Source organism: Phalacrocorax carbo, chromosome 27 (genome assembly GCF_963921805.1).
Source record: "Phalacrocorax carbo chromosome 27, bPhaCar2.1, whole genome shotgun sequence".
Lineage (NCBI taxonomy): Eukaryota > Metazoa > Chordata > Aves > Suliformes > Phalacrocoracidae > Phalacrocorax > Phalacrocorax carbo.
This window is the reverse complement of record NC_087539.1, coordinates 3,088,018-3,112,715: the sequence shown is the minus strand read 5'-3', so window position 1 is coordinate 3,112,715 and position 24,698 is coordinate 3,088,018. Positions and strand designations below refer to the sequence as shown.

At 60.6% G+C, this 24,698-nt stretch overlaps 2 protein-coding genes across 4 annotated transcripts in view; one reads left to right on the top strand and one right to left on the bottom strand.

Moving 5' to 3' along the window:
- POU6F1 (POU class 6 homeobox 1) overlaps positions 1-19,888 on the bottom strand; it is a 28,412-nt gene extending 8,524 nt beyond the window's left edge. The window contains exons 1-6 of one of the 3 annotated variants that reach the window (XM_064474298.1): positions 19,394-19,888; positions 18,599-18,667; positions 6,027-6,133; positions 3,219-3,315; positions 2,241-2,439; positions 296-417 (exon numbers count right to left, since the gene is read on the bottom strand). In XM_064474298.1, coding sequence (XP_064330368.1) covers positions 296-417; positions 2,241-2,439; positions 3,219-3,272 — 375 coding nt within the window. In that variant the 5' untranslated portion in view covers positions 3,273-3,315; positions 6,027-6,133; positions 18,599-18,667; positions 19,394-19,888. Of the gene's footprint in view, positions 1-295; positions 418-2,240; positions 2,440-3,218; positions 3,316-6,026; positions 6,134-11,643; positions 11,772-18,598; positions 18,668-19,393 lie in introns of those variants that run through there. The other 2 variants (XM_064474297.1, XM_064474299.1) reach the window with 2 other exon arrangements.
- Positions 19,889-20,389: 501 nt separating this feature from the next.
- On the top strand, positions 20,390-24,430 carry DAZAP2 (DAZ associated protein 2). The gene is made up of 4 exons (XM_064474203.1): positions 20,390-20,529; positions 22,097-22,218; positions 23,103-23,345; positions 24,053-24,430. The coding sequence occupies exons 1-4, from the start codon at positions 20,517-20,519 to the stop codon at positions 24,179-24,181; spliced, it is 507 nt and encodes a 168-aa protein (XP_064330273.1). The 5' UTR covers positions 20,390-20,516; the 3' UTR covers positions 24,182-24,430.
- The last annotated feature ends 268 nt before the right edge of the window (positions 24,431-24,698 follow it).

The window sequence follows — 24,698 nt, the reverse complement described above, 5'->3', positions numbered from 1 at the left end:
CGCGGAGCCCCCTCTCCGTGGGGAGACGGGGCGGGGGGATCCCCCCCCGCCCTCGCGAAACCACCCGACGCGCCTCTGGCAGCACCTCGGTGGCACAAGGCCCTTGGTGAGGGCGCCAAGCAGAGGGAAACCGCCTTGGTTCGGGGTGTAGGTCCTACACTCCGCGCCACGAGCGGTCGTCTCTGCCCTTGGGGTTTGCCTACAGCAAGCGGACGCTTCCCCAGGGGCCCCCGCTGTGTCCCCCCGCTCCACCCCGGCCCTCTCCCGTCCCGCTCCGCGGCTGCGGGGTAGTTACCTGCGGGGTGGCTTGCACGGCCAGCGGGGCCAACGTCTGCGGCTGCTGGCTCGTGGCGTGGCTGAAGGTGCCGACGGAGGGGACGGTGCTGGGGGATGCTCCGGCCGCCGGTTTGGCTTTGCCTGGGGAAGGGCAGAGGAGACGGGTTGGAGAGATGCTGCCGGTTGAGCGAGAGCAGCTCGTCTGCGTAAAGGATGGGGGCGAGGGTGGGGGGCACCCAAATTACGCACACCCAGGGAATGAACACCCTCCCACGGGTGTCCCGGGGGAGACGCAGCCCCACGGACCCAGCGTGAAACCCGGCGCGGGGCACCCTCAGGAGCGGCGCTCCGGGTCCCCCAAGGCGGGGTCACTGCCCAGGGACATGGGGAGGGACATTTGGAGGCTTCTTACGGGATGTTTTGGGGAGGAGGCGAAGGAGGGAGAGGTTGGGGTCACTTGGGGAGGAATAAGCACAGGAAATAGAGGGGTTAAGGGGATAAAAAGGAGCGGTCGCGTGTGAGCGGTTTGCTGGGCTGTGCGCGCCGCTCTCCGGCTGTCGGATGCGGCAGGAGGTATTTTCCTCAGCAACGAAAGCGGTGTCAGCCCCTGATCCGCTCACCAGGGAACGGGGGGCTGGAAAGGGAAGGGGCCGGGACCGCCCGGCCAGCGGCCGGCAGAGCGGGGTCCCCTGCGGGCTGAGCTTCGGCTGGTGCCCTTCAACCCTCTGCCCGAACTCACAGAATATATTCATATTTCTTAGTTATCGTGAACATCCGAGTAAAAAGAAACCTTGCTCCTAATCCTTATTTATTACTGGCAAAAGACCTACTTGTTTTTTGAGCAACCTCTTGTATTTATTCTGCTCCAGTTCTAATAATGGCAACCCTCGAGTACAAAATCCACTTAATCCTCTTCTATTTTTGTAAGAAGAAAAACACCCTTTTCCTGCCTTTTCCTTTGGCAGAAAAAAAGTTTTACCAAATAAATACTTTTCTCAGCTACGAGCCAGATGTTTCTCAGGTTTGGTTTCTCGCCCAGAAATAACTACAGGTCTGCAGGATTTAAAAAAGCTTTAAAAAAGCCTTTTTTTTTTAATTTTCTAAATTAAATTTCCTACCAAAACCGAGCCCAGACAACACCCAGCGCTTCCCAAATCTCCAAGACCGTGCTACGGGGCGGCGACGCTGCCAGGTGCGGTGGGTTTTGCGCAGCCTGCCATGCTTCTCCTCCCCTCCAGCCGCGACAGCAGGACCGGAGCATCCCCCAGCGCGGGGGGGCACCTCTTACCCACCTCCTCTTACCCACCGGCCTCACACAAGCTACAATCCTGCCCGTTTTCTTTTGGAAAAAGCATGGGGGTCTGGTTGTGCTCCGAATACAGCACGGAGGTGACGACCAGAGAAAAATCCTATTAATAAGTAAAGCACGAGAGCGGCAGGAGACGGGACGGGGCAGGAGCGCTTGCGGGCGGATTCAGGATGGATCTGCAGGAGGATGGGGGTCCTGGCCAAAAAGCAGCGAGGAATAAAGCGGGATCTCCCCGAAGGCTTATTTCCAGAGCTGCGTCCCCACGCGAGAAGTGATGTACCCGCAGCAAGCTCAGCGCCCCGGGGCGAGGGGCAGAGGAAACCCAAGCCCCTGCTCTACGCGGCTGCAGGGAAACCGAGCGCCCCGGCAAAACACCTCGTCAACAAACGTCCTCTCTATTTTAAGCGCATGTTTGAGGGCTATCCTCAGTGCCGGATGCTCTTCCCCGTCAGCTCCCGGAGAAGGAATTGGTTTTGCTAACTCCTCAGCCGGGGATGGGGATGCTGCAGAGCAGGGCGTGAGTCTGCCTGCACCGGCGGGCGCAGCTCGTCCTCCCGGCTCCGACCCAGCGGTCCAGAGCCCAGCTTCGCTTGCGGGGATGGATGGAGCAGGGGCAGCCCAGGGAATGAGCCCTGGAGGAGGGAAAGCATCTTACCGGCTGCCTCCCCGCTGCATGAGCTCTGGGTGCTGGGTGGGACGTCCTCTCTGCCCGGGTGGCCGGTCTCTCCCGGGGAGCCCCGCGCTACCTCCCCTGGTGGCATCTCCAAGGCTTTCCGGTCCTCCTCGGCCGGGAGCGGGGTGTCCACGCCGACCTCCAGCACTCGGATGGTTTCATGGCTGGACATGACAATAACCTGCAAACGCACCCCAAAATGCCCATCAGCTCCAGGCACCCGAGCCCACGGCCGTGTCCCACGGGGCAGGGCTTAGGATGACCCTCAAAGCAAGCGGAGCCCACGCCATCCCCTCGGGGAGGGACGGACGGGGCCGTCGCAGCCCCTCCAGCGCCTTGCTGCTTCAGTTAATCAGCAGCTTCTGGGCTCTGATAACCCCAGCTCTGCGTGCGCTGGCGAATGACGCCTTCAGCAGGTAAAACACGGCCGTTGGGGGCCGCAGCACCCCCGGCAGTGCCGTACCCGCAGCTCCAGAGCGAGCGCTGACCCTGCAGAGCCCTGTGGCTCCGACCCGGGGTCAGGCGAGCCCTTTGAGTCACGAGACAATTTCCCCCATGTGACGTTACTTGGGGACACACAGGGAGTGACGAGCAGAGATCCCTGCTCCTCCTCCAGCTCTCCCGCGGCTGCAGGCAGCCGAGCCTTGGAGCAAAGACCCCTTGCGAACAGCTGCCGCAGCTTCGCCGGGCTGCCGGGACGAGGACCTCGCGCCTCCTCATCATCATTAAAAAACCCCCGAGATGAGGCAGCCAGGCTCCAAAAGGTGCAGCTGACCGTCTGCGTGCCCCAGCGTGGGGGCAAGCAGGCTGGCTGTGAGTGTGGGGCAGGCGCAAGGTGGGTTTTCACCCCGCGCAGTGGGGCTCAGGCTGTCGCTGAACCCCAGCTTCCCCCTCCTTGGCCCTCCCGGTTGCGTGGGGTGTGAAGGGGTGCAGCGGGGACGGAGCCGCCGATTCCCATACCTGCTCGTTGACCGTCAGCGAAGCCTCCTGGGGCTGCACGGCTTCGGTGTCCATGGTGTCCCGGCGAAGGTGGGAGAGGGCTCAGACCTTCCACATGCTGCAAGTGGGGGACACGGGAGGGTGCGTCACCGACCCGGCGAGTGGCTCGGGGGGTCACGCGCTGGCTCCACCCGGGGTGCGGAGCAAACCTCTCCCACCGCCTCCCCGCTCCCCTCTGGCTCCATCACCCACCTCTCCCGCTCTGTGCTGGCCCCGGCTGTGATATGGGAAAGCGCAGAGCTTGCTAATGCCCTCCTGCCCCGCACCCAGGGGACGCACGCTCCTCCCCGGGGAGGCTTTGGTGTCTCAGTACCTCCCACCCTCTTGGCAAAGAGGTCACGGATGTGGGGTAGTGTAATTTATTGGGTGAGCATCAAATATACAGGCAGCGGAGCAAGGGAAGGGTTATTCCAAGGGCCAAGCCTTTCCCCCCCTCTCCGCTCTGGGAGACGAGGATGCCAGTCCTACGGCCTGCTGTGAAAGCCCTAAAAAACCAGGCAAAGCCCAGGTAAAACTGCCCGTGCTCCCTCTCTGAAGCCAGAGCAGGTCCCCGAAGTCTCCACGTGACACTCAGCGGCTCTCCCAAGCCCCTGCCGCTGGCCACAAGGAGTAGGGGAGTCCATTTGCTCTTTCCTGAGGGGACCTAAATTGATGGGGATACTTCATTATGCCGGTGAAACGAGTCGTCGGCGGAGGGAAGGGGCTCGGCCCACCTGTTGGAAGGCAACTCTTCCTTTTCCTTCATTAACTCTTTTGGTCACGTATTGTCCCCTCGCTGCCTTGCAGAAGCATAATTGCCTTTATAAGAGGCTTATGAATTTTTTATTAGGAACGTCTCAGGGATGCATTTAACCAGCCAGCCCGGATGACATTCAGAATTACTCGATGCGTGTGCGACGGTGTCCTCGTTTGTGTAACGGCTCGGGAGCCTGGGGGCACGCTGGCGCTGGTAGGCGCAGCCAGACCCCAGCTCTCCCTGCCCGAGCTGTCCCAGAACGCTGGGCAGCGCCTGCCCACCTCCAGCCTGGTGCCGACCGCCGCTGCCCCGGGCCCGATCCTTCCTCTGCCCCCAGGAGGGGTGCTGGCGTCACACGGAGCGGCCAGCTCAGCCCTCAGCAAGCTCCGCAAATCCGAGCGTGTGAAACGGAGGCAGAGCTCGGACGGAGCCTCCCCGGGCTCACAACTCACCCCAAAGGGAATTTCAGCCCCGAACTCGTGTTAGCTCATTTCATGCAGCGGTTTTTACTTCTCCCAGGGAATCCGGCGCGGTGCGGGCATCCCCTGCCGCTCTGCTCCGCTGCGCTGCGGTGGCCTGGCCCGGCAGCCCGTCCAGGATCCAGCTAACGCCTCTCGGTGCTGTTTTACCAGACCTTTATCGTTTCTGTGTGCCTCAGAAGCCACCAGGCTCCTGCTGAGGCCACTGAGCATATCCTGAGCCGGAGCCGGCATTTGTATGCAATTAGTAAACAAAGTCATTCGGATCCTGTTGATCCAAAGGGGCCTAAATTGAATTAAGATCCAAACTCTCATTTGAAACGCAACAGGGGCTGAGCATCTAATTCCCTTAGGCTGGCTTTTGTGCCCCCCACTTGTTATTTATTATCTGCAGCGAAGTGACGCTTGGGGTCCCGGCAGAGACGGGCTATTTGCTTCACCAGCGCAGCGCGGCTCTCCCCCATCCTTGGCCCTGCCAGGCTCAGCCCAAAAGCTGACACAGGACCCAGAACCAGCCCCGCTGCCAGAGTCAGCCAGGACTTTTAGAGCAGCCGGTGACTGATCTCCAGTAGCTGCTGTGAATTTTTAAACTTGGCCTTAGCTTCAGAGCAGACAAACACCTTGGGATGCCGGTGCACACTTTAATTAACAATTTATTCTAGTGCAACAGAGAACGGAGCAAGGGGCGAGCAAGTGGCTTTCGCAGGCAGCTGGCATTATTAAAAGTTAATGAGCTCTCCAGCAGCCGGAGCCGGGCACGCGGCGAGGAAGCCGGAGCGAGGGATAGCTGTGCTGCCGGCAAGGGGCAGGCAGCGCAGGCACCCAGAAAGACAAAGGAGCAAAGCGTCCCGCCGCAAGACGAGCGAGCAGGGGAAGCAAAACGCTCCAGAGGAGCTTCCTGAACTTCTCTGGAGAGCAGCTGGCAACAGGAAGGGTTGTTGGGGGCACAGAGGGGGCTCTGACCCTACGTCCTGCTGAATTCACCCCACAGGGTGCGACCCACTTGCTCCACGTAGCCGCTATAGATCATTTTATCTGCCCTCTGCATCACCGGACCACGCTGGCCCCGACGGATCCCGGCACAAGCACAGCAGCCCTCGGGGCTTTGCTAAGGAGGAGCAACCCCCCAGCTCCTGTGGCAGCTTCTTCCTACACCTGAGCCGGGAAGAGGTGGGAAAGCTTTGTCCCGTTGCCTCCCCGCCACCGTCGCTGCCCCAGGGATCCCTCCTGCCTGTCACACAGGGATCTGCATTAGAGGGGGCAGGCTGCCCCAAACTGGCATCCCAAACCGGCAGGCGAGGGCACAGCGGCTGCGGTCGGGAGGGAAGGGGCGGCCGGGGGGGCTGCTCGGTCTGTGGGGAGCCCCTTCCCGCACAGCCGGGGCACGTCCAAAACCCAAACCCACCCGTGGAGCCACTGGGGAGCAGAGCCCGGAGCGGGCGGGGAGCCCCGGGCCGCTGTGCGGGGAGCCCGGAGCCGAAATCCTGTGGGATGGCTGAGGCTGCGGGGATCTCCGGGGCAGCGTGGGGAGCGGCGGCAGCCCCGGGTACTCACTCACTGTTTGCTCTGGGGTGAAAGGACCCTCCCGGCAGGAGACGGGGCTGGCTGCTGCGTCCTGCTCCTCGGGACGGGCTGCTGGCCTTCGGCGCTCCGGGCTTACGCTGTAGGGAAAGAAAAACCAGAGCTGTCTCGGTGCCGAGCTCTGCCTGCTCCTGCGCCGCCCGAGGGCGTTGAGGGGCAACAGGGTCCCGTGCGCCAGGCTCCTGGCGAGAGGGGACGCCTCAAAAGCATCCCCATCCTCACAGCTTAATTCTCCCTTTTGCTGCCCACGGCTGCCGAAGGAGCTTTGGGAACTCGAGCCGAAGCGGCCAGCTGCCCCTAAAGCCTGCGGCACCGAAAAGTTACCGCCCGCGTTGGCTTTGCTCGGAGCCTCGGAGTTTGCTGATGTAAGGAGCACCAGGCGCCGCCGCAAACACCAGCCCTCGCCGCCACCCATCCCCATCCATCCCGGTCCGAGTTACAGAGCCCCTCTCAGAACCGCAGATTTATTCTAGCGCGACCGGAGCAGCCAAAGGCTGAAGAGGGCAATAATATCCCTGCTCCGACGGATGAATTATCTCCGTGCGAGCCGCGGATCTGCTCAGGCCTGTCCCGTGGGGGAAGACTCAAATAACGCGGAGAGAAGAGGAGAGAGAGGGTGGTTTTTTTTCTTCTCGGTGCCGTGCAAAGAGACCAATTAGTGTGGCAGACGATTAAACAGACATTTCATAATGTCAGGCTCGATGCGGTTTGGTGGCGTGCTTCGGATTTCGGAGTGGGCTGCTTCTCCTTTAGCAGACGTTCGGCGGGTCGGCACTACCATTTCATTTCGTTTCTTCACACTTTTTTATTTTTTTTTTTTTTAATGCAATTAATGGGACAAATAATTTGTCCAGATGGTGGTGTTAAGTGCACGCAGCAAGAAGACAGCCATTTCGCAACAGATGGCGGCAAGGAAATGAAATGCACAAAATAATAATAATAATATTTTAAAAAGAAAAAAAGAAAGGGGGGGGGGGGAGAAGGATAATTTAAGACGCTCCGAGTCTCACCGTGAATATAATTGCCATGTTAATTACAAGTGTTGATGAATCAGAGATGTAGCCACTTGGATCCCAAGTGGGTGGAAATCTAAGTTTGAACAAACTTGCCACAGGTGAGAAACCCTGAGAGGTTAATTAAACCTGCTCCGCGCAGAAGACATTCTGGACACGGCTACGGCTCGCTAATTACCCGCTGTCGTTATCCGGGATTAATTCCTTCGGACGGACACGCCGCTCCCAGGCCGAGGAGTCTGACGAGCCCTAAAAGCCGGCGCTACGACACCGGTTCCCGCCCCGAGGCGGGTTCGCGCGCTCGCACCCCAACGGGGCAAGAGGCACGGGCGCCCCGACGCCTCCCGGCAAAGCCATCGCCGACGCAAAGGGGGACGGGCGCGGGCCGCGGGAAATGAAGCGCCACGAGCGCCCGCGGCGCGGGCTCGCCGGGTATTTTTCACCGCGTTCGGAGCAGAAAGATCCAGGCTGGAAACGCCGCCATCAGCACAAATTATTTCTCAACGCACACTTGAGGTGTCACAGTGGTGCAGACCCGGACCGAAGCGCGCCCGAGCAGTTTGCAAGGTTTTTTTCCTTCCTCACAAATCAGCTTTCCCTCTTAAAACGCCTTTTTGCCCTTCTAAACTTCATCGCTTTTGAGACTTTACAGCGTTTACTGATGGGGAAACTGAGGCAGGGGACGCGATGCGGCGCGGCGCTGCCAGCAGACCTCAAAGCCACCCACCTGTGACAGTCCCAGGGCTGCCTGGCCAGCGTCCCCGCACCCGGGCTCACCCTCCGCGAGCCGGGAGGAGAAACAAAACCGGGCATTTTCTTCTGGTGGAAGCGGAGCCGAACCGGCCAGCCCCAACCTCCCAATCAAAACCTTTCCGCTAAGCAGCAAAACGATGTAAATCTGATTTCCACCCCATTTTCCCCCGTTCTTTTGGCCCTGCACCAAAGCCCCCAGCTCGTACCACGGTTGGGCTCCAGGTCCGGGCACAGGACGGCAGGCAGCCGATGTAGAGCCTTGCTAAGCACGGTTTTACAGCCAGCTCTAAAACTCCTGAAGGTTGGGGCTGTAAGGGAAAGCTGGCAGCATCCATACTGGCAGGATGGTGAAATGTTTTTTAGGACAGAGGTTTTTTTTTCCACAGGGAGGCTTTTGGAGGAGACACGGCAGCTCCCCAGCGATCCTCAGCCACGGCGTTGGGTCAACTTCATGCCTGGAAAACCCTGTGCCAGGGTTGGGGCAGCCAAATCCCAAAGGAGAGGCCAGGAAAACTCAGCTCGCGGCCCAACTCACCTTCCAACGCCAGCGAAAAGGCGCAGCGCGGGGTCGCCATAAAGTCTATCAAGCAAACCGAGGGGGTACGTTGAGCCTGACGCGTGGCCACGGGGAGCCTGCCGGGGCAGCAGCCGGCTCGGGAATTTGCACCGGTGGAGAAAATGGAGCTGCTGACACGTAGCGGGCACTTCCCAGCCTGGATTATCTCACCCGAGAGATGCAAGCGGCCTGGGAGCAGGGGATGGGGAGGTTGGTCAGCATCGATTTGGCCCCAGCCTGCATAAAGCTGCCAGGGACGAGCCCTGGTGCAAGCGCAGCTCGCTCCAACGCCCCGATCCCGAGCAGAAATAGGGGCGATCCTTTAATCGCTTCATCAGAGCGTCCGCTGCCTGGGCAAGGGTGAGGAAATGCCCGGCAGAGGGTCCCAAAACCAGCTTGAAAAAAGGAGGAAAACCTGAAACCAGTTGACTGGGCTTTCCTGCCAGTTTGGCGGTTTAACTCCGTTATTTGCAAAATCCTCTTTGCAGCATTAAACATTTTTCTCCCGGCCATGGCGTGTTTTTTCACGCATGGGAAGACGCGTGGCAGGCCGGCGTGCTGCGTCCCGCTCTGCTACCACCAGCCTGCGCGGCCTGGCTTGAATCTCTTCGTTTTTGCTTTTCTTCCCACCTTCACGGGGTTTTGGGGGGCAAAAGCCTGACCCCCAATAAACCCTCCTGCCTGTGTGGTCATGCCAAGGGTGACGGGGTTCCCCTCTTCGCTGCCTGTTTGCAGTGCAGACCCTGGCTGGCTCGTCCTGCCGGCTGCCGTGCGGTGCCGGGCACGGGGAAGCGCCGGATCAGCTTACGGTGACTTCCCAGGAATCTGCTCCTTTCTCCAGAGAGACGGGAAAATATTTTTATTCCCACTACACAGAGACGGAGGAGATGACGGGATTAAGTTCACCTCCCAAGGTCATGCCAGAGGAACATGGCAAAACCAGGAGCAGATTTCGGATCTCCCAAGCCGCTGCACTCGGAGCTCCCATCTGTCTCCCCCAGAACAGCGCCCAGAGCATCTCTCACTCTCTGTCCGCCCCCTCCCCCCGGGACTGGAACCCCCTTGAGGGACCAGGACATCTCAGAGAGACATCACGGGCAGTTTGGGGGGCGCAGGACCCCTGCACTGAGCCTACGGTCCCATGAAACGCAACGTGGGGGGCAGCGCTCTGCCCCTCATCACCCCTTTTAAAGCGGGGTTCATCAGCTGAAGACCAACCCTGACCCTGAGGTGGCGGCGGCTGCAGGTGCTGGGGACGGGTCTAAGCGTGGGGGGGGACGGCCCCTCTCCTCCCCTCCGCGGGGAAGGAGCGAATGCAGCCCCCCCATCACATTTCTTGCCCCCCTCCCGGGACGGATGGGATCCACCGTACCCCGTGCAGTCCCCCCCAACCCCCTGCGCTGTCGGATCTCTGCCAGCCGGGGCTCTGCAGTCCCCAGGGAAGGTCCCCCCACCCCGAAGTGCAAACTGAGGGGCTCGGGGTGCCCGTGGGAGCTGCCCCCAGGGCAGCGAACCCCCTGCAGGAGTGCGCAACCCCCCCACAGCACCCCATGTTCCACCCCGCACTATGCTGGAGCACCCCAAAATGCACTTATACCCTCCCAGCCCTACTCTCCATCCACGCCCCCGGAGCTCTGCTCACCCCCTGGGGTGCCTGGACACCCAGCTCCCTGCCTGGCACCTGCACCCCAAGGTTTGGGGCCTCTCCCCCATCTCCCACCCTGGGGGTCCCTTTGCCCTGCCCCGGCAGGACCCCAACACTGGCCCCCTGTCCTGCCCCCCCAGCACTGTTGAGCCCCAACCCTGTTTCTCCTCTCCTGCACCCCAAATCCCATCTCCTGCAGCTCCCAATTTCTCCTGCTCCCCACCCCCCCCTCCGAGCCCTCCCCAGGGCAATCACCCCCTTTCCCTGCCCTGGGGTTCACCAGCCCACTCTTTCCCCCTTTCCTGGGCACCCCCAGCTCCGGGGTCCCCCCAGGGACCCCCACCTAGCCGTGGTCTCCCCTGGCATCCCCTAATCCTAACCCGCCCATTCCACTGCCCCCCATCTGCACACACCCCCCACTCTTAGTCTGTGTCTGTCCCCAATTCTCTCCAATTTCCCACACCCCAAACCCAGTGACCCCGCTCCAAGTCCCACCCCCACAATCCCCATGCCCCCCCAACCCTACCGACTTGCCTTTCCCCCCAGAAAATCCAGGCATCCCCCCAAAATAATCCTGGTGCCCCCCCAACCTGCCTTTCCCCCAAATAATCCTGGTGCCTCCCCAAACCTGCTTTTAACACCCCCCCCAAATCCACGCAATCCCCCAAAATCCCACTGTACTCCCCAAACCTGCTTTTACCCCCCCAAAATCCCGGTGCCCCCCCCAAACCTGCCTTTCCTTCCCCAAAATCCCTGTGCCCCCCCCAAACCTGCCTTCCCCCCAAAAAATCTTTGTGCCCCCCCAAACCTGCCTTTCCCCCCAAAAATCCCTGTGCCCCCCCAAACCTGCCTTTCCCCAAAAAAATCCTTGTGACCCCCCCAAAACTGCCTTCCCCCAAAAAATCCCTGTGCCCCCCCAAACAATTCCCGGTGCCCCCCCAAACCTGCCTTCCCCCCAAAAAAGCCTTGTGCCCCCCTAAACCTGCCTTTCCTTTCCCAAATTCCCGGTGCCCCCCCAAACCTGCCTTTCCCCCAAAAAAATCCTTGTGCCCCCCCAAACCTGCCTTTCCTTCCCCAAAAATCCCGGTGCCCCCCCAAACCTGCCTTTCCTTCCCCAAAAATCCCGGTGCCCCCCAAACCTGCCTTTCCTTCCCCAAAAATCCTTGTGCCCCCCCAAACCTGCCTTCCCCCCCCAAAATCCTTGTGCCCCCCCAAACCTGCCTTTCCTTCCCCAAAACCCCGTTCCCCCCCCAAACCTGCTTTTCCCCCCAAAAATCCCGGTGCCCCCCCAAACCTGCCTTTCCTTCCCCAAAAATCCCGGTGCCCCCCCAAAAATCCTTGTGCCCCCCCAAACCTGCCTTTCCTTCCCCAAAAATCCCGGTCCCCCCCCCAACCCGCCTTCCCCCCCCCAAATCCAGCCGTCCCCCCCAAATCCCGGCGCCCCCCCCCAGCGCTGCACCCCGCTCTCCACCGTTCTCCCCTCCGCGCCGGTTCCCCCCCCCCCGCCCCATATCGCTCTTTATCATAAATATATAAATTATGCTAATTACGGCATTGCATATTCACCGCGGCGGGGCCCGCCGCCCCCCGCCCGCCCCGGCCCCGCTCCGGCCCCGCACTCACCGCGCCGCCGGCGCCGGGCGCTCGCCGCGGGGGGCTGCGGGGGGCTGCGGGGGGCTCCGCGCCGCTCCGCGCCGCTCCGCGCCTTCCCCCTCTGCCGGGGAATAATTAAAAATTCATCTCACAGCGGCGGCGGCACAAAGGGGAGGGAGGCGGGGGGGGGCGGCGGCGGGAGGCGGGGAGCGGCCCCGGGACCCCCGTGCCCGAGCGGGGGGACCCCGCGGGGGGCCGGGGGAGGAATTGGGGTGGGGGCGACGGGGCGGGGGGGTTCTGGGGTGGGTTTTTTTTTTTCCCGCTGGGGTTGAGCGGGTTTGGGCTGTGGGTTTTTTTTTTCCCCTCCTCCGGGGGCATTTTTTAGCTGCTGCGTCATGAACATAATTTATGCGCAGGCCTTTGCCGCATCCGCGGGGCTGCCGCGCTGCCCGCCGCCGCCGGGGGCGCAGGGGGGCCCCCCGGCCCGCAGCCCCCCCGCCCCGGGGCCCCCGGAGCAGAGGCACCCCTGAGCCCCAAGAGCCCCCCCAGCCCCGAGACCCCCGGACCAGAGGCACCCCAGAGCTCCAAGAGCCCCCCCAGCCCCAAGACCCCCGGACCAGAGGCACCCCTGAGCCCCAAGAGCCCCCCCAGCCCCGAGACCCCCGGACCAGAGGCACCCCAGGGCCCCCCCAGCCCCGAGACCCCCGGACCAGAGACACCCCTGAGCCCCAAGAGCCCCCCCAGCCCTGAGACCCCTGGATCAGAGGCACCCCAGGGCCCCCCCAGCCCCGAGACCCCCGGACCAGAGGCACCCCTGAGCCCCAAGAGCCCCCCCAGCCCTGAGACCCCTGGATCAGAGGCACCCCAGGGCCCCCCCAGCCCCGAGACCCCCGGACCAGAGGCACCCCTGAGCCTCAAGAGCCCCCCCAGCCCCGAGACCCCCGGACCAGAGGCACCCCTGAGCCTCAAGAGCCCCCCCAGCCCCGAGACCCCCGGACCAGAGGCACCCCTGAGCCTCAAGAGCCCCCCCAGCCCCGAGACCCCCGGACCAGAGACACCCCTGAGCCCCCAGCCCCAAAACGCCCAGACCAGAGGCACCCCAGAGCTCCAACAACCCCCCAGCCCCGAGACTCCCGGACCAGAGGCACCCCAGAGCTCCAACAACCCCCCCAGCCCCGAGACTCCCGGACAAGAGGCACCCCTGAGCCCCCAGCCCCAAAACGCCCGGACCAGAGGCACCCCAGAGCCCCCCCAGCCCCGAGACCCCCAGACCAGAGGCACCCCAGAGCTCCAAGAGCCCCCCCAGCCCCGAGACCTCAGCCCTGAGACCCTCAGACCAGAGACCCTCAGACCAGAGACCCGCCCAGAGCCCTGACACCCACCAGTGACCCCCCAGACACCAAAGTCCAAAGACACTGCAGCCCTGAGACCCCCAAACCAGAGACCCCCCAGAGCCCACAACCCGCAGACTCCCCCCAACCCTGAGACCCCAGAGCCCCAAGCCCATGAACAAGAGACAACCCAGACCCCAGAGCCAGAGCCCCAAGCCCAGAGACCCCCCCAGACCCCAAAGCCTGAGCCACCAGCCCTAAGACCCCCCCAGCCCTGAGACCACTGAACCAGAGACCTCCCCCAGCCCCAAGATCCCCAAACCAGAACCCCCCAGCGCTGAGACACCCAAATCAGAGACCCCCCAGATGGTAAAGCCAGAGCCCCCAGCCCTAAGACCCCCGAATCAGAGCCCCCTCCAGCCCCAAGACCCCCAAACTAGACCTTCCTCCAGGCCCCAGCGCTGAGACACCCAAACCAGAGCCCCCCCAGACCTCAAAGAGCCCCCAGACCCTAAAGCCAGAGCTCCCTCCAACTCCAAGACCCCCAAAGCCAAAGCTCCCCAAACCTGAAAATGAGAGCTTCCTCCAACCCCCAGGCCCCAAACCCAGAGACCCCCAAGTCAGAGCTCCACAGCTTGGGACTCCCCAAAACCAGACACCTCCCCCCAATCAAAGGCCCCCCAAATCCCAAACTCCCCCAAAAAAGAGCACCCCAAGCCTGGAGGTCCCCCAGAGTCACTCCAGCCCAGAGACATCCCCTATAACAGGAGCACCTCCCACCCTGGGGACCTCCCAACCCAGGGCATCTCAAATCCAGAGCACCCCCAAACCCAGAGCCCCCCCCAACCTAGAACTCCCCCAAACTCAGAGCCAAAATCCCAGACGTTCTCAGTCCTGTCCCAGAAACCCAGAAGCTCCCAAAACCCAAACACTGGAGCCCAAATCACTGCCCCCCTCCAAAAGCCAGAGCCCCCCAAATCCCAGACCCCCCCAAGATTCAGATCCCCCAGAACACGGATGCGCCCAATCCCAGACTCCCCTAAAACTCAGACCCTGAAGTGCCGGGAGACCCCAAAACCTGCAGCCTCCCACCCCCAACTCCCCCAAAGCCCAGACCCTGAAATCCCAGACTCCCCCAAACCCCAGCCTGGTTAAATCCCTGCTTCTCCCAAAACCCAGAACCCCCTTCCCCAGCCCCACTCCCAGCAGCAAGCCCCCAGCTTTGGGGTCACCCCAAGCAGCCACGTCCCCGATTTCCCAGGGTGGGTGCTGGGGGGAGCCCCCAGCTCTGCACCACCCCACAAGATCACGCCCGGAGCAGCCCTCCTGACCCCAGCTCCGAGCCGGCTCATCAAAACCCTAATACAGCATTTCATCATCATAAATTAATATATTAATCATCACATTAACGTGAAGCACCCCGGGGCAGCACAAAGGATTTAATTTGTTCCCCTGCACCCCCCACCCCCCATTAAACGCTTTCCTTCAAGGCCGCGGCTTGGGATAGAGCCCGGGTGCCGAACCCGCTGCCTGCCAGGGCTCGGGGCTTTGGTTTAAGTAATCAAACCACCCCAAAAACCTTCCTGAGGCTTTAAAGTGGGAGCTGGAGGCAGGGGCCTGGGCGGGAGCAGCGCCTGCCTTCGCCCGGGGAAGCCACAGTAATAATTCAAGACGCTCCATCTTCCCGGCATAGCATTAGCTCCAGATCCAGCCTCCCAGCATAATATGCAGGGGGCTGAGCTCGGCGCGCTGGCCGGCATCCCGCTCCCCGCACCGGGCTGCGGCGGGGTCGCGGCCGACCCTCCGCGGCCGCACGTCCCAGGGCAAGGGATGCCAGGCGCTCCTGCCCTCCCCCGGGCTCACAACAGTCCGGGGTGGGCTTCGGACCCCACGCTTAGAGCTGCTCTGAAAACGAGGTTTATTTAAACCAGCTCCCTGACCCGCACCTACAGGACCTCGGGACACCCGTGGAGTCCCAAAAAGAAGGATGCACGTAGCCTCTGGCACCCACCTCGTCCGCAGCAGCACCCTCCCGCAGGGACGAGGCGGGATCCGTCACGGCGCGATAACGGGGATCGCGGCGGCTGCCCCCAGCGCGTGCCCGCTCACCGCCCGTGCCAAGGTCGAGCCTAAAGGCGGGAGGCTGCAGGGCTGCTCCGGGGGCGAAGCAATAAACAGGCAGCGAGAGCTCAGGGGGCGAGGCCGCGATTTGCTTCTGGGTGTCTCCGAGAGGGAAAAACGCTACCGGAGGCTCTCTGAATCCTACCAGTAATTTTAATTCCGAGGCACGATGGTGCGCCCTTGGGCGAGGCACCGCCGCCCGGGAGCTAGTCCTGGTCCCGGGGACGCGTCCACCGGCTCGGAGGGACTTGGGGTTTTTGCAGACTGGGTGAAGGAGCGAGGAAATAGGCGCCGTAAAGGGAACTCAGGTGCAACTTTAACCCCGTCGCTACGTAATTAAAAGGAAGAAGAAAACTATTGCTGTAATTGCAAAGCTCATTAGAAGCGCAGGTGCGATTCTGCGGCTTTTCAAGCCAACTTATGGACCAATTATAGCTTGTTTGGAATCATTAAAAAGAAAGGAAGCGGAGTATATTATTATCTTGCATTCTGTGTCTTTTACAATTTTAAATTTGTAACTTCCTCCTTATCTGCTGGCAGGAAAAAAGGAGGGGGGAAAAAAATAAAGAAGGGACAAAAACTCCAACATAACATCGCAGTTATTGGCACCTCTCGAAAACGAGCGCGGCTTGATAAAGCCAAATCATTTTTACTTCTTTCCCGTCCCTATTAGCCGGAAAGAATTAGACCATCTGTCTCTCCCTGCAGAAAAAGCTAAGGGGATAATTTAAATCCTTGCCTCGTAACACACCTTTTTTGGAGCCCGTCGTAAGCGATTCGCAGCGGGCTCCCCCGATCCCCCCCGAGCGAACGCGCACGTTAGCGCGGACCTAACAGGCAGCCCCGTTACACAGGCGCCAACGCCACGCGCGGCTCTTCCGAGGCGAAGCCCATCCCACGCCCCCTCCTGCGCGCGCAGAAACGCTTCGGGAATTAGCGTCACTTAGGCCGGCCTAGCCTCTTAGTACCGACTTAATATGATAATATTAGCGCCGATTAGCACCTACCGCCGCAGCCTACGCTCGGATTCAACGGGAATTAAGCGAGCGCTTAACGCCTGGCAGAGGTTAACGCCGAGGCGCGAGTATTAACAACCCCGCAGCCAGCGCTGACCGCGCTGTCGCTAATAATCGAATTAGCTACGTTAAGGCATCTTTCGCCCGAGCACGGCTGTTATTTGAGACTGCAGCGCAATCCTGCCGAGAGCCTGGTTTGCATATGCCGTACCGTGATTATGAATATTTAAATACTTCCATCGAGTTGCATTTCAGGCTCATTTACATACATTGGCATATTGGTTAATATAACGCATATGGGGAAAAGGGTGCAGGGCGCATTATTAATTTTTCTTGAAGAGGAATTCATTTTGAGCGCTGAAAAGCTTTTTTTTTTTTTTCTCTTCAGGAAAATAGCTCATTTGGGGGGTGGGGGGGGTGGGATTTTAATTAACTCTTTGACAGGAATATCCGGGAAAACTAACCCAGCGACGGCAAGAATGTGTCCTTTGTTCCAGAGCTTGCTCTGCCGACGAGAACTCTTGGTAGGTGACCAAATTAAGATTGCAGCCTTCTTGCCCGTGCTTCTTTCGCTGACTTGGCTGCTCTAATCACAGGCAGGAACGGGTCAGAGGAGAGTTTGCACCTGACCTTGCGGTTTCTGGCACATCTGATTTGCTACAGAAAAGCTTTCCAGCCCTGCAAGGAACATATATGCCACAAACCAGCTAACTCCAGTTGTTCCAAGAACTTAAATGACTCAAAGTGCAGGAAAAAGCGAGCCAGGAGTTTATCTTGTCTTCCACGCTGCAAAGCGACTCCCATTGCCCACAAACGTCCCTGAACCTGAACTTAAGCATGTGCTTTTTAAAGACCGCAGGGGGGCTTAACGCAGCTTTGTTGGTGCCACGATCGATGCGGCCTCTGCCTCGCTTCCCCTTAAAGCTGGAAAACGGGCTTTAAAATTTCCATCGGATTCTTCAGGCCGCTTTGTAGCGTCGGGTGAAATCCGGTCCCGACAACGCCAAGCGTGGGACCCCCTCGATTTCAGCGGCGGGAGAAGGAAGGGGGGCATTTTCCCTAGGTGGAAGATATGATCCAGTAATTAACAACTGCTTATTCATTATTTTTATGTAATTAATTATAGCCCTACACCCATAGGGCGCTCTCTGCCTCAGAGTACCTCTCGCTTCCATTACTCGCATGAGTAAAGTTTCACGAACACGTACCTGCTTGTAAGGCCACCGATACCAGCTGAGTTTTACTGCCACTTTATTTTTTGCTCCCACCTCATTTTTGCTACCTTAAGTAGCAAACAACGGGTATTATCGCGGCCAGCTCTGCTTCTAATCAGGCTTAAATAACCCCGTGCTGTGTAAACAAGGACTTTCAGCGTGGGCCCTTCGCTCACCCAAAAACGCAGACTCGGCCATTTAGGCTTTTATCTGGCTCGCGCGTTATCGGCGCAGCGCCGGCGGCGCGTCAGGCTCTTTGCAGACCCGTCCCCTTTGCCTTTCAGAAGCGCCCAGCGTGGGAAGCAAAGTCCGCTGGCGCGCGGCCAGGCATCCAGACACCGCCTCGACTTTTCCAGGTTTCCATTTCAGGGCTGCACACACGGTGCGAGACAACCCATGAGCTAATCTTTTCAGAGCTTTTGATGTTTACTGGAGGGTTGGTTCCCCCCCGCCCCGCCCCTTGGAGTCCTGAGAAGCCCTTAAAGGAGGTAATCAGCGATAAAAATACAAATAAAAACAATCCCAAGGGATTTGAAGGCAGGTGCCGCTGAAGAGCCTGGCTCCACTGAATGGAAAGCTTTCTCCTCGCTTTTCCCGTGCAAAGCAATTCCACTCTTCCTTTGCAAGGGAGTTTTCTGTGTAGTGATAGCAGAAGAGTGGGAAAAGGCACGTTTCTTAGAATAAATCAAGGTCTGAAGCCAGGAGCTGCTGAACAGGCTTTACCCTAAGCTGTTCCAGCAGGCTCTGGGCCTTCGCAGGGTTGGGTTTGTGAAGACACCAGCGCTCAGTTCCTCAGAAATCACCCTCCTTCTCCCTTCCTGGGGATATTCTCACCTTCACAGTGCTTAACTACGACCCACCTCGCTCCACGTTTCCGTGGGCAGATTTCAAGCCATCTCCTCTCCCACTTTTGAGGGTAAATATATTTTTTTTTTTTTTTACAGTTCCTGTACAGTTGCAAGGTGAAGAACATTTTCTAGGCATGAATTATTGATGCAGCCCTCCCAGGCACACCAGCCAGCGTGCATATTCATCAGGCAGCCGGTACATTATTCATGAGAAGTTCACTTAAATAGGGAAGAGAACAATGATATTGTTGACTGAGACGCCTGAAAAATAGCTCGAAAACCAGAGTTGTGCCCTCAAACTGGCCAAAATGCAGCAAGTCAGTCCATCAAAATTACAAAAAAAGAGGGTTTTACACTTTAAGGGTGTATCTTTATTGCGGTCCTTTCACTGCCGTCCTTATATGTTATTTTTTGAAACAAGGCTTTACATGTAGAACTACTGGATTGCGTCATACCTTCTCTGTGCACAGCTCCACGCCTCCACCTGCACCTTCTGCTGGCGGATCGATCTTCAGCAGTGACACCTGCAACACATTTTTATAACAGCATTTAGGCCCTGTAACTCATCCCAAATTCATTAAAGATTATCACGAGAAACCTCACTCTCCTCCTTTAACCCCATGATGGTTTTAAGCCGAGGTAGACGCCAGAGCTTTGTTGAACTGGGCTGGTATCGAGAGCAGGGACTGCCCACTCTTCCAAACGTGGCCCTAAATACGAGGCAAAAAAGTGCTTGAATCAAAGAGATGTTTTATTTCCATAAATCCACTGATGTCTCTCCTGTGCCCTTGCTGGATGAAGGGGAACAGAAGCACAGAACAAGCCGAGAATACATGCCTGACTGCATCTTCAGGTGCTTGGCAGCGTTTTGGCTACACTTTGGGCAGGAAGGGGAAACCACGGGCACCTCAGAAAGGGCCCAGCTCTTCACGTGCCCCACGTGTTGGGGGAGACCACGCTGAAGCCAACAGGTCCCATGGCAGGATGTTGCCCCCCAAAAGGAGGGTCTCAGGGGGCTCCCTGCTGCAGGGAGGCAGAGAACAGGATCCTGTGGAGGGCCCCAGGACGGTCTTGGGGCTTGTACCAATAACCACAAGGACATGGTTTAGAAGAACCAACATAACCTGGAGCCGAAGCTGCAGTCGCCAACTGTTAGCACAGTCGCTGCGCTAACGAGCAGCTCTGCCTGCTGCTGCTTCACACAGTCCTTAAGGCTTAATTAAGCTTAACAATATTTGGAGGTTACCAACCACTTCAGTTGATCTTTTATGCATGAACTTGGAGGCGGCTTCCTTCACTGGGTGCAATTCAGGAGGAGGCAGGGAGAGAGCCGGGAGCTCCCTTGCGCACCAGCTTCCCCAGTGCTGTCCCAGGCCCTGGGACGGCTCTTGCCTGGCAGGGCAGGCAGCTGGGATGGGTCCTGCTGGGGGACCCCTGCCTCAGCTATGGGCCTTGAGGGGCACCCCCACCCCCAGATCCTGCTTATGGTCCCCCCTCTATGCTGGGGCCTGCATGGGGACAACCCCCCACCCCAAAGCCCTGCCCAGGACCCCCTCCCTCACCTTAAGCCCTGCCTAAGGGCCCCTCTCAGGTCTAGCCACTAGTCCAGGCTCTGCCTAGGACCCTCATCCCCTCCCCAGCCCTACTCAGATGCTCATTCACCGCTGGGGCCTGCCTGGGGACCCCTCCACTACACTAGGCCCTAGCCAGGACATGTCCCACCCCCCCAGGCCCTGCTTAAGGCCCCCCCACTACTCCAGGCCCTGTCTAGGCCCCACTTAGGGGCCCCTTTCACCCTGGAGCCTACCTAGAGGTCCCACCCAGGCCTTACTGACGGCCCCCCCAATGCTCCAGGCCGTCTCTAGGCCCCACTTAGCGGCCCCCTTCACCCTGGAGCCTACCTAGAGGTGTCCCCCCCAGACCCTACTTAACCACCCCACCCCCCCAATCCTTAGGCCTCCGCAATACTCCAGACCCTGTCTAGGCCCAGCTTAGGGAGCCCACTCACCCTGGGGCCTACCTAGCACTCCCACCCGGGCCTTGCTTAAGGCCCCCCCCACCCTGCCTCAAGCCCTGAGAGACCCCACCTCCCCCTCCCCGCTAGGCCCTGCCCGTCACCCCCTTCCTCAGGATCTACCTGAAGCCCCCTACTCCCGCGGCCCCTTTAAGAACGCGCGGCCCCGCCCCGCGCGCGATGACGCCACGGCGCGAGCCTGCGCGATGACTCCCGCTTCCTGCCCCGGCCCCGCCCCCCGCCCCGCCCCCCGCAGCGCCGCGGTGACACCGAGGAGGAAGCGCGCGGCGCGGGCAGAGCGGGACCCGCCGCCGCCGCCGGAGCCAGCCCCGCCCCGCCCCGCCGCCGCCGCCGCCGCCATGAACGGCAAAGGCAAGGACCGGGGCGCGCCCCCACCCTGTCACCGCTCCCCCCCTCCCCACCCCCCCCTCCCGGGCAGCGCCGAACCGGGACGCGGCGCCTTTAAGGGCGGCGCCGCAGCGCGTGACCGCGCGAGCGGGCTGGGGCCGCGCGGCCAATGGGAGCGGGGCGGGGGGGCGGGCGCGCGGGTCGCCATGGCGCCGCGCGCCTCGGCCCGGCCTTAACCCTGCGAGTGCCGAGCGCCGGGGGGGGCCGGGACGGACACCCTCCGTGACGTAGGGGGGGCACGCGTGACGTAAGGGGTCCGCACACCACGCGGGGGGCCGAGCTGCAGTAGGGGAGACACCCCCCGCTGGCGTCGGGGATCCCCCGCGTGACGTAAGGGGGACCCCGTTAGGTGCGGGGGGGGGAGTTGGAGTGAAAGGGACCCCCCACGCGTGACGTAAGAGGGACCCCATTAGACGGGGGAGGCGCGAAGGTGGGGGAGAAGACCCCTCCGCTGACGTAAGGGGATTCCTGGGTGACGTCAGAAGGGACCCCTTTCCATGGCAGGGTGCAAGGAGACCTCCTGGGTGATGTCATGGGGGACGCCCTCCCCCCCGGTGATGTAATGGGGTGCCGGTGGGGCGTGGGGGGAGCCCCCGCACCGCGGGGGGGGCTGTTGGGTGAGGGAGACCCCGCTGCCAGCGGGGGGGTGGGGGTGGGGGGTCCCGGGGTGACACCGGGGACCCCTTGGGGGAGAGCCCACGGCGGGGGGGGGCGGTGGAGTGCGCGAGACCACTTTGTTATGGGCGGGGGGACCCCCTTGCGTTTAGGGGAGACTGGATCAGGGCCCCCCCAGGGGACAGCGTTGGCGGCAGCCGGAGGGGCTGAGACCCCCTCCAAAAGACCCGGGTGGGGGAGAAAGGTGGGGGGCTCCCACGGGGGGCCCAGTGGGCTCTGTCCCAGCATCAGGGGGTTGGGGGGGGCTGGGGGCTCCCAGCAGCCTCTCCCCATCCCGGAGGAAGGGGCTGAATTTGGAGCCCGTTAAACCTTTGTTGGCGCGGGGGCGATTTCCTCCCAGCCCGGCCGGGGATCGGCCCCCTCCGGCCGCCGCCGCGCCGGGGGGACGCGGGCAAGGAGTCACCCCAAGACCCCCTCGCCTCTCCCCGCCGCAGCCGCGAAGGGCCCGGGCCAGGGGCCGCGTCGGGTCTGCCGTGGGTCGGGCTCGGTTTTGGCAAGCCTGGGCCAGGGCCAGGGCCGCAGATAATTTGCTTTATTATGATTGTTATTATTTTTTGTTTCTCTTTGCCGGGCTTCCTGCCTCCTCGCTGCTCCCAGTTCCGGCACAAGGATATTTTAACTCTCGGTTTTGTTTTGGCCGTGGACTGAACTGCCGAAGGAGGGGACGGCCGGGTGTCGGCGGGGGCAGGGGGGGGACAACAACCACCCGCGCAGTCCCGCACAGGCGCTCCTAGAGCTGATACTCCCCTTCTGCTCACGTGATGATTAAGAAACGGGGCTTTCCAAAAAAACAAACTCGGCGGTGTCACGTCCGGCTTCGTTTCTGCCTCGGGCTGAATTCTCCTGTTTCTCGCAGGACAATACCCCACCCAGCCGTCCTACCCCGTCCAGACCCCCGCCAACCCCGCCGTGTACCCACAGACGATGCCCCTTCCGCAGCCGCCGCCCTACACAGACGCGCCTCCTGCTTATTCCGAGGTAGGCAGGACGCTTCTCCGAAGGCTTTCTTTTCTTCTCGGGCTCCTCCCAAAAGAAAAAAAATAAATCTCTGGATAAGTTTGTAGCCGCAATACTATTTTTTTGCCTGGAGGACTTGCGTGCTGCTCTTATTGCCGGGCAGAGGTCAGTCCCCGGCTTCTCTTTTGCGAGATCTGAATCATCCACTCAAAGAGTTCAAAGCTTCCTGTTGAGTTAAGATGACAAATTTAGCGGGCCTGTAGCTGTAAAACACATCTACAATAATCTCTGTTGGTTGGATTCTTGCCGGCAGTGGGGGAAAACTGCCTCCAGCAGTGGGAAAAATGTCCTTTTGCTGTACCCCAAAGTAAACGCTCAGGGAAGGGGGTTCATAGATCACAGAATGCCCTGAGCTGGAAGGGACCCGCAAGGACCATCGTCCCTTCACAGGACACCCCAAATTCACACCGTGTCTCTGGGGGCCTTGGCCAAGCGCTTCTGGAACATCGCCAGGCTGGTGCCGCGATGCCTCCCTGGGGAGCCTGTGCCAGGGCTCCACCACCCTCGGGGGGAAGGACCTTCTCCTAATGCCCAGCCTAACCCTCCCCTGGCACATCTCCCTGCCGTTCCCTCGGGGCCTGGCGTTGGTCACCAGAGAGCAGAGACCAGCCCTGCCCCTCCTCCTGCCCTTGGGAGGGAGCTGCAGAGGCCATGAGGCTGCCCTCGGCCCCCTCTGCTCCAGCTGAACAACCCAAGGGACTCCAGCCGCTCCTTGTCCCTTGTGCAAGCAGGAGGGCAAAAGCCTCGTTGGGGCTTACGCTTTGTCAGCGAGGCTGAATAAACCCCTGGGTCTGGGCAATAACAAGTCTCTAAACTTGCCTGCGTGGCTCTTTTCCCCCCACCAGCTTTACCGTCCCAGCTTCGTACCTCTGGGGGCTGCCACCGTACCTACAATGTCCGCGGCGTATCCGGGCGCTTCCGTCTTCCTGCCCATGGCCCAGTCCGTGGCCGTGGGTCCGATCGGCTCGTCGGTCCCGATGGCCTATTACCCCGTGGGACCGGTGTATCCTCCGGGCTCGACAGTCCTCGTTGAAGGTGGCTTTGATGCTGGAGCGAGGTTTGGGGCTGGTGGAACAGCCAGCATCCCTGTAAGTATAAATGTATCCTCAAAACCCCGCGTGCTTCAGCGTTAGAGGTTCGCAGGTGGTAGTGGGGGAGAAAATGTCCTTTGTTTTCTGAGGAAAACATATTTCTTACCCACTCCGTCATTCGGGAGAAGAGTAGGCTCCTGCTTTCGTGCTGAGGGTTTGCTGTCTCTGGCCAGCCTGGGGCTCAGGAGCCACGTAGGCTTGCAGGTGGTTCTGGCTCACGGCAAAAGCATCGCGTGGCCAGCGCTAGCCCGAATTTGGCCTGGGGGCCGTGACGTCGTGCGCTTTGCGGGGAGGCGAGCCGCTAGGGCTGCTTGCCGACCTGACTTTCCCTGGCCCAGACGCAGACCTGGCCTCTTGCCGGGTTACGGTGGAGCTGTGGGAGGTTCCTGCTCCCCTGGACTTTCCACCCATGGCTCGCGGCCGTGCAAAGATCTTGTTCCACAGCTCACAGGCTCCCCTGTGTGGGCGAAGAGCCGGGGTCGGCGCATGGGCTGCGGGCGCCGGAAAGGGAGGGCATGGGCGAGGAACCGAGCGTTCCCCGTCAGCTCCTGGCCTCTGCCCCTCGGTCTTTGCTTGGCACCAAGTGACAGGGATGTCGACGGGGAGGTTTCGGGGTCCCCGCAGCCCACGGTGGCTTTGCCCCAGCTCCCGTGGCAGCGCCGACCTCGGCCATCCTCCCGCCTCTCCTTTCTCTTGTCTTCCAGCCCCCTCCTCCTGGCTGTCCCCCCAACGCCGCCCAGCTGGCCGTAATGCAGGGAGCCAACGTCTTGGTGACGCAACGGAAGGGAAACTTCTTCCTGGGAGGCTCAGATGGCGGCTACACTATCTGGTGAAGAAGGAAGGGGAAGGGGGGAGAGGGGGGGGCTACATTTGTGTAAGGAAAGACATCACATACTGTCAGCACTTCTCACGATGTAACTGCTTTAGTCCATATTAACCTGAAGTCGCAGATTAGACACACAGCAGTGAGGTGTCTTCCTGGTTTGGTGCCCGGCCCTGCGAGGCGCTTTCAAGTCAAACAAGAAACCCTGTTAATGATGGCGGTGCCTCTGTTAAAACGGGGATGGGGGGGGGGATTGATTCGCAGAATGAATGTGAGCTCAGCGGCCCTGCCTCTTCCTTTCATTTCACTGGAGTAAAATACCGCAGCGCTGAGCTTTTATTAATGGGCATCGATGCACTGGCGTTGGGGTGGGCGAGGGAGCGGGTCCGGTTCTGCCATCCCTCCGCGGTCGTGCCGGTCCGCCGGACCCAGAGCCACAAACCACCCACGTTTCCCCGGCGTAGATAGAAACGGAGGCAAGCTTTGCCTCCCGCTAGCGGGGAGGGCACCTTGGCGCTTCTTTCTTC

What these genes read in the sequence shown, in the direction of transcription:
- DAZAP2 (XM_064474203.1), top strand. An exon ending in CGCCTCCTGCTTATTCCGAG is followed by an intron (nt 22,219 to 23,102) that starts GTAGGCAGGACG and finishes TCCCCCCACCAG; the next exon opens with CTTTACCGTCCCAGCTTCGT. An exon ending in GTGGAACAGCCAGCATCCCT is followed by an intron (nt 23,346 to 24,052) that starts GTAAGTATAAAT and finishes CTTGTCTTCCAG; the next exon opens with CCCCCTCCTCCTGGCTGTCC.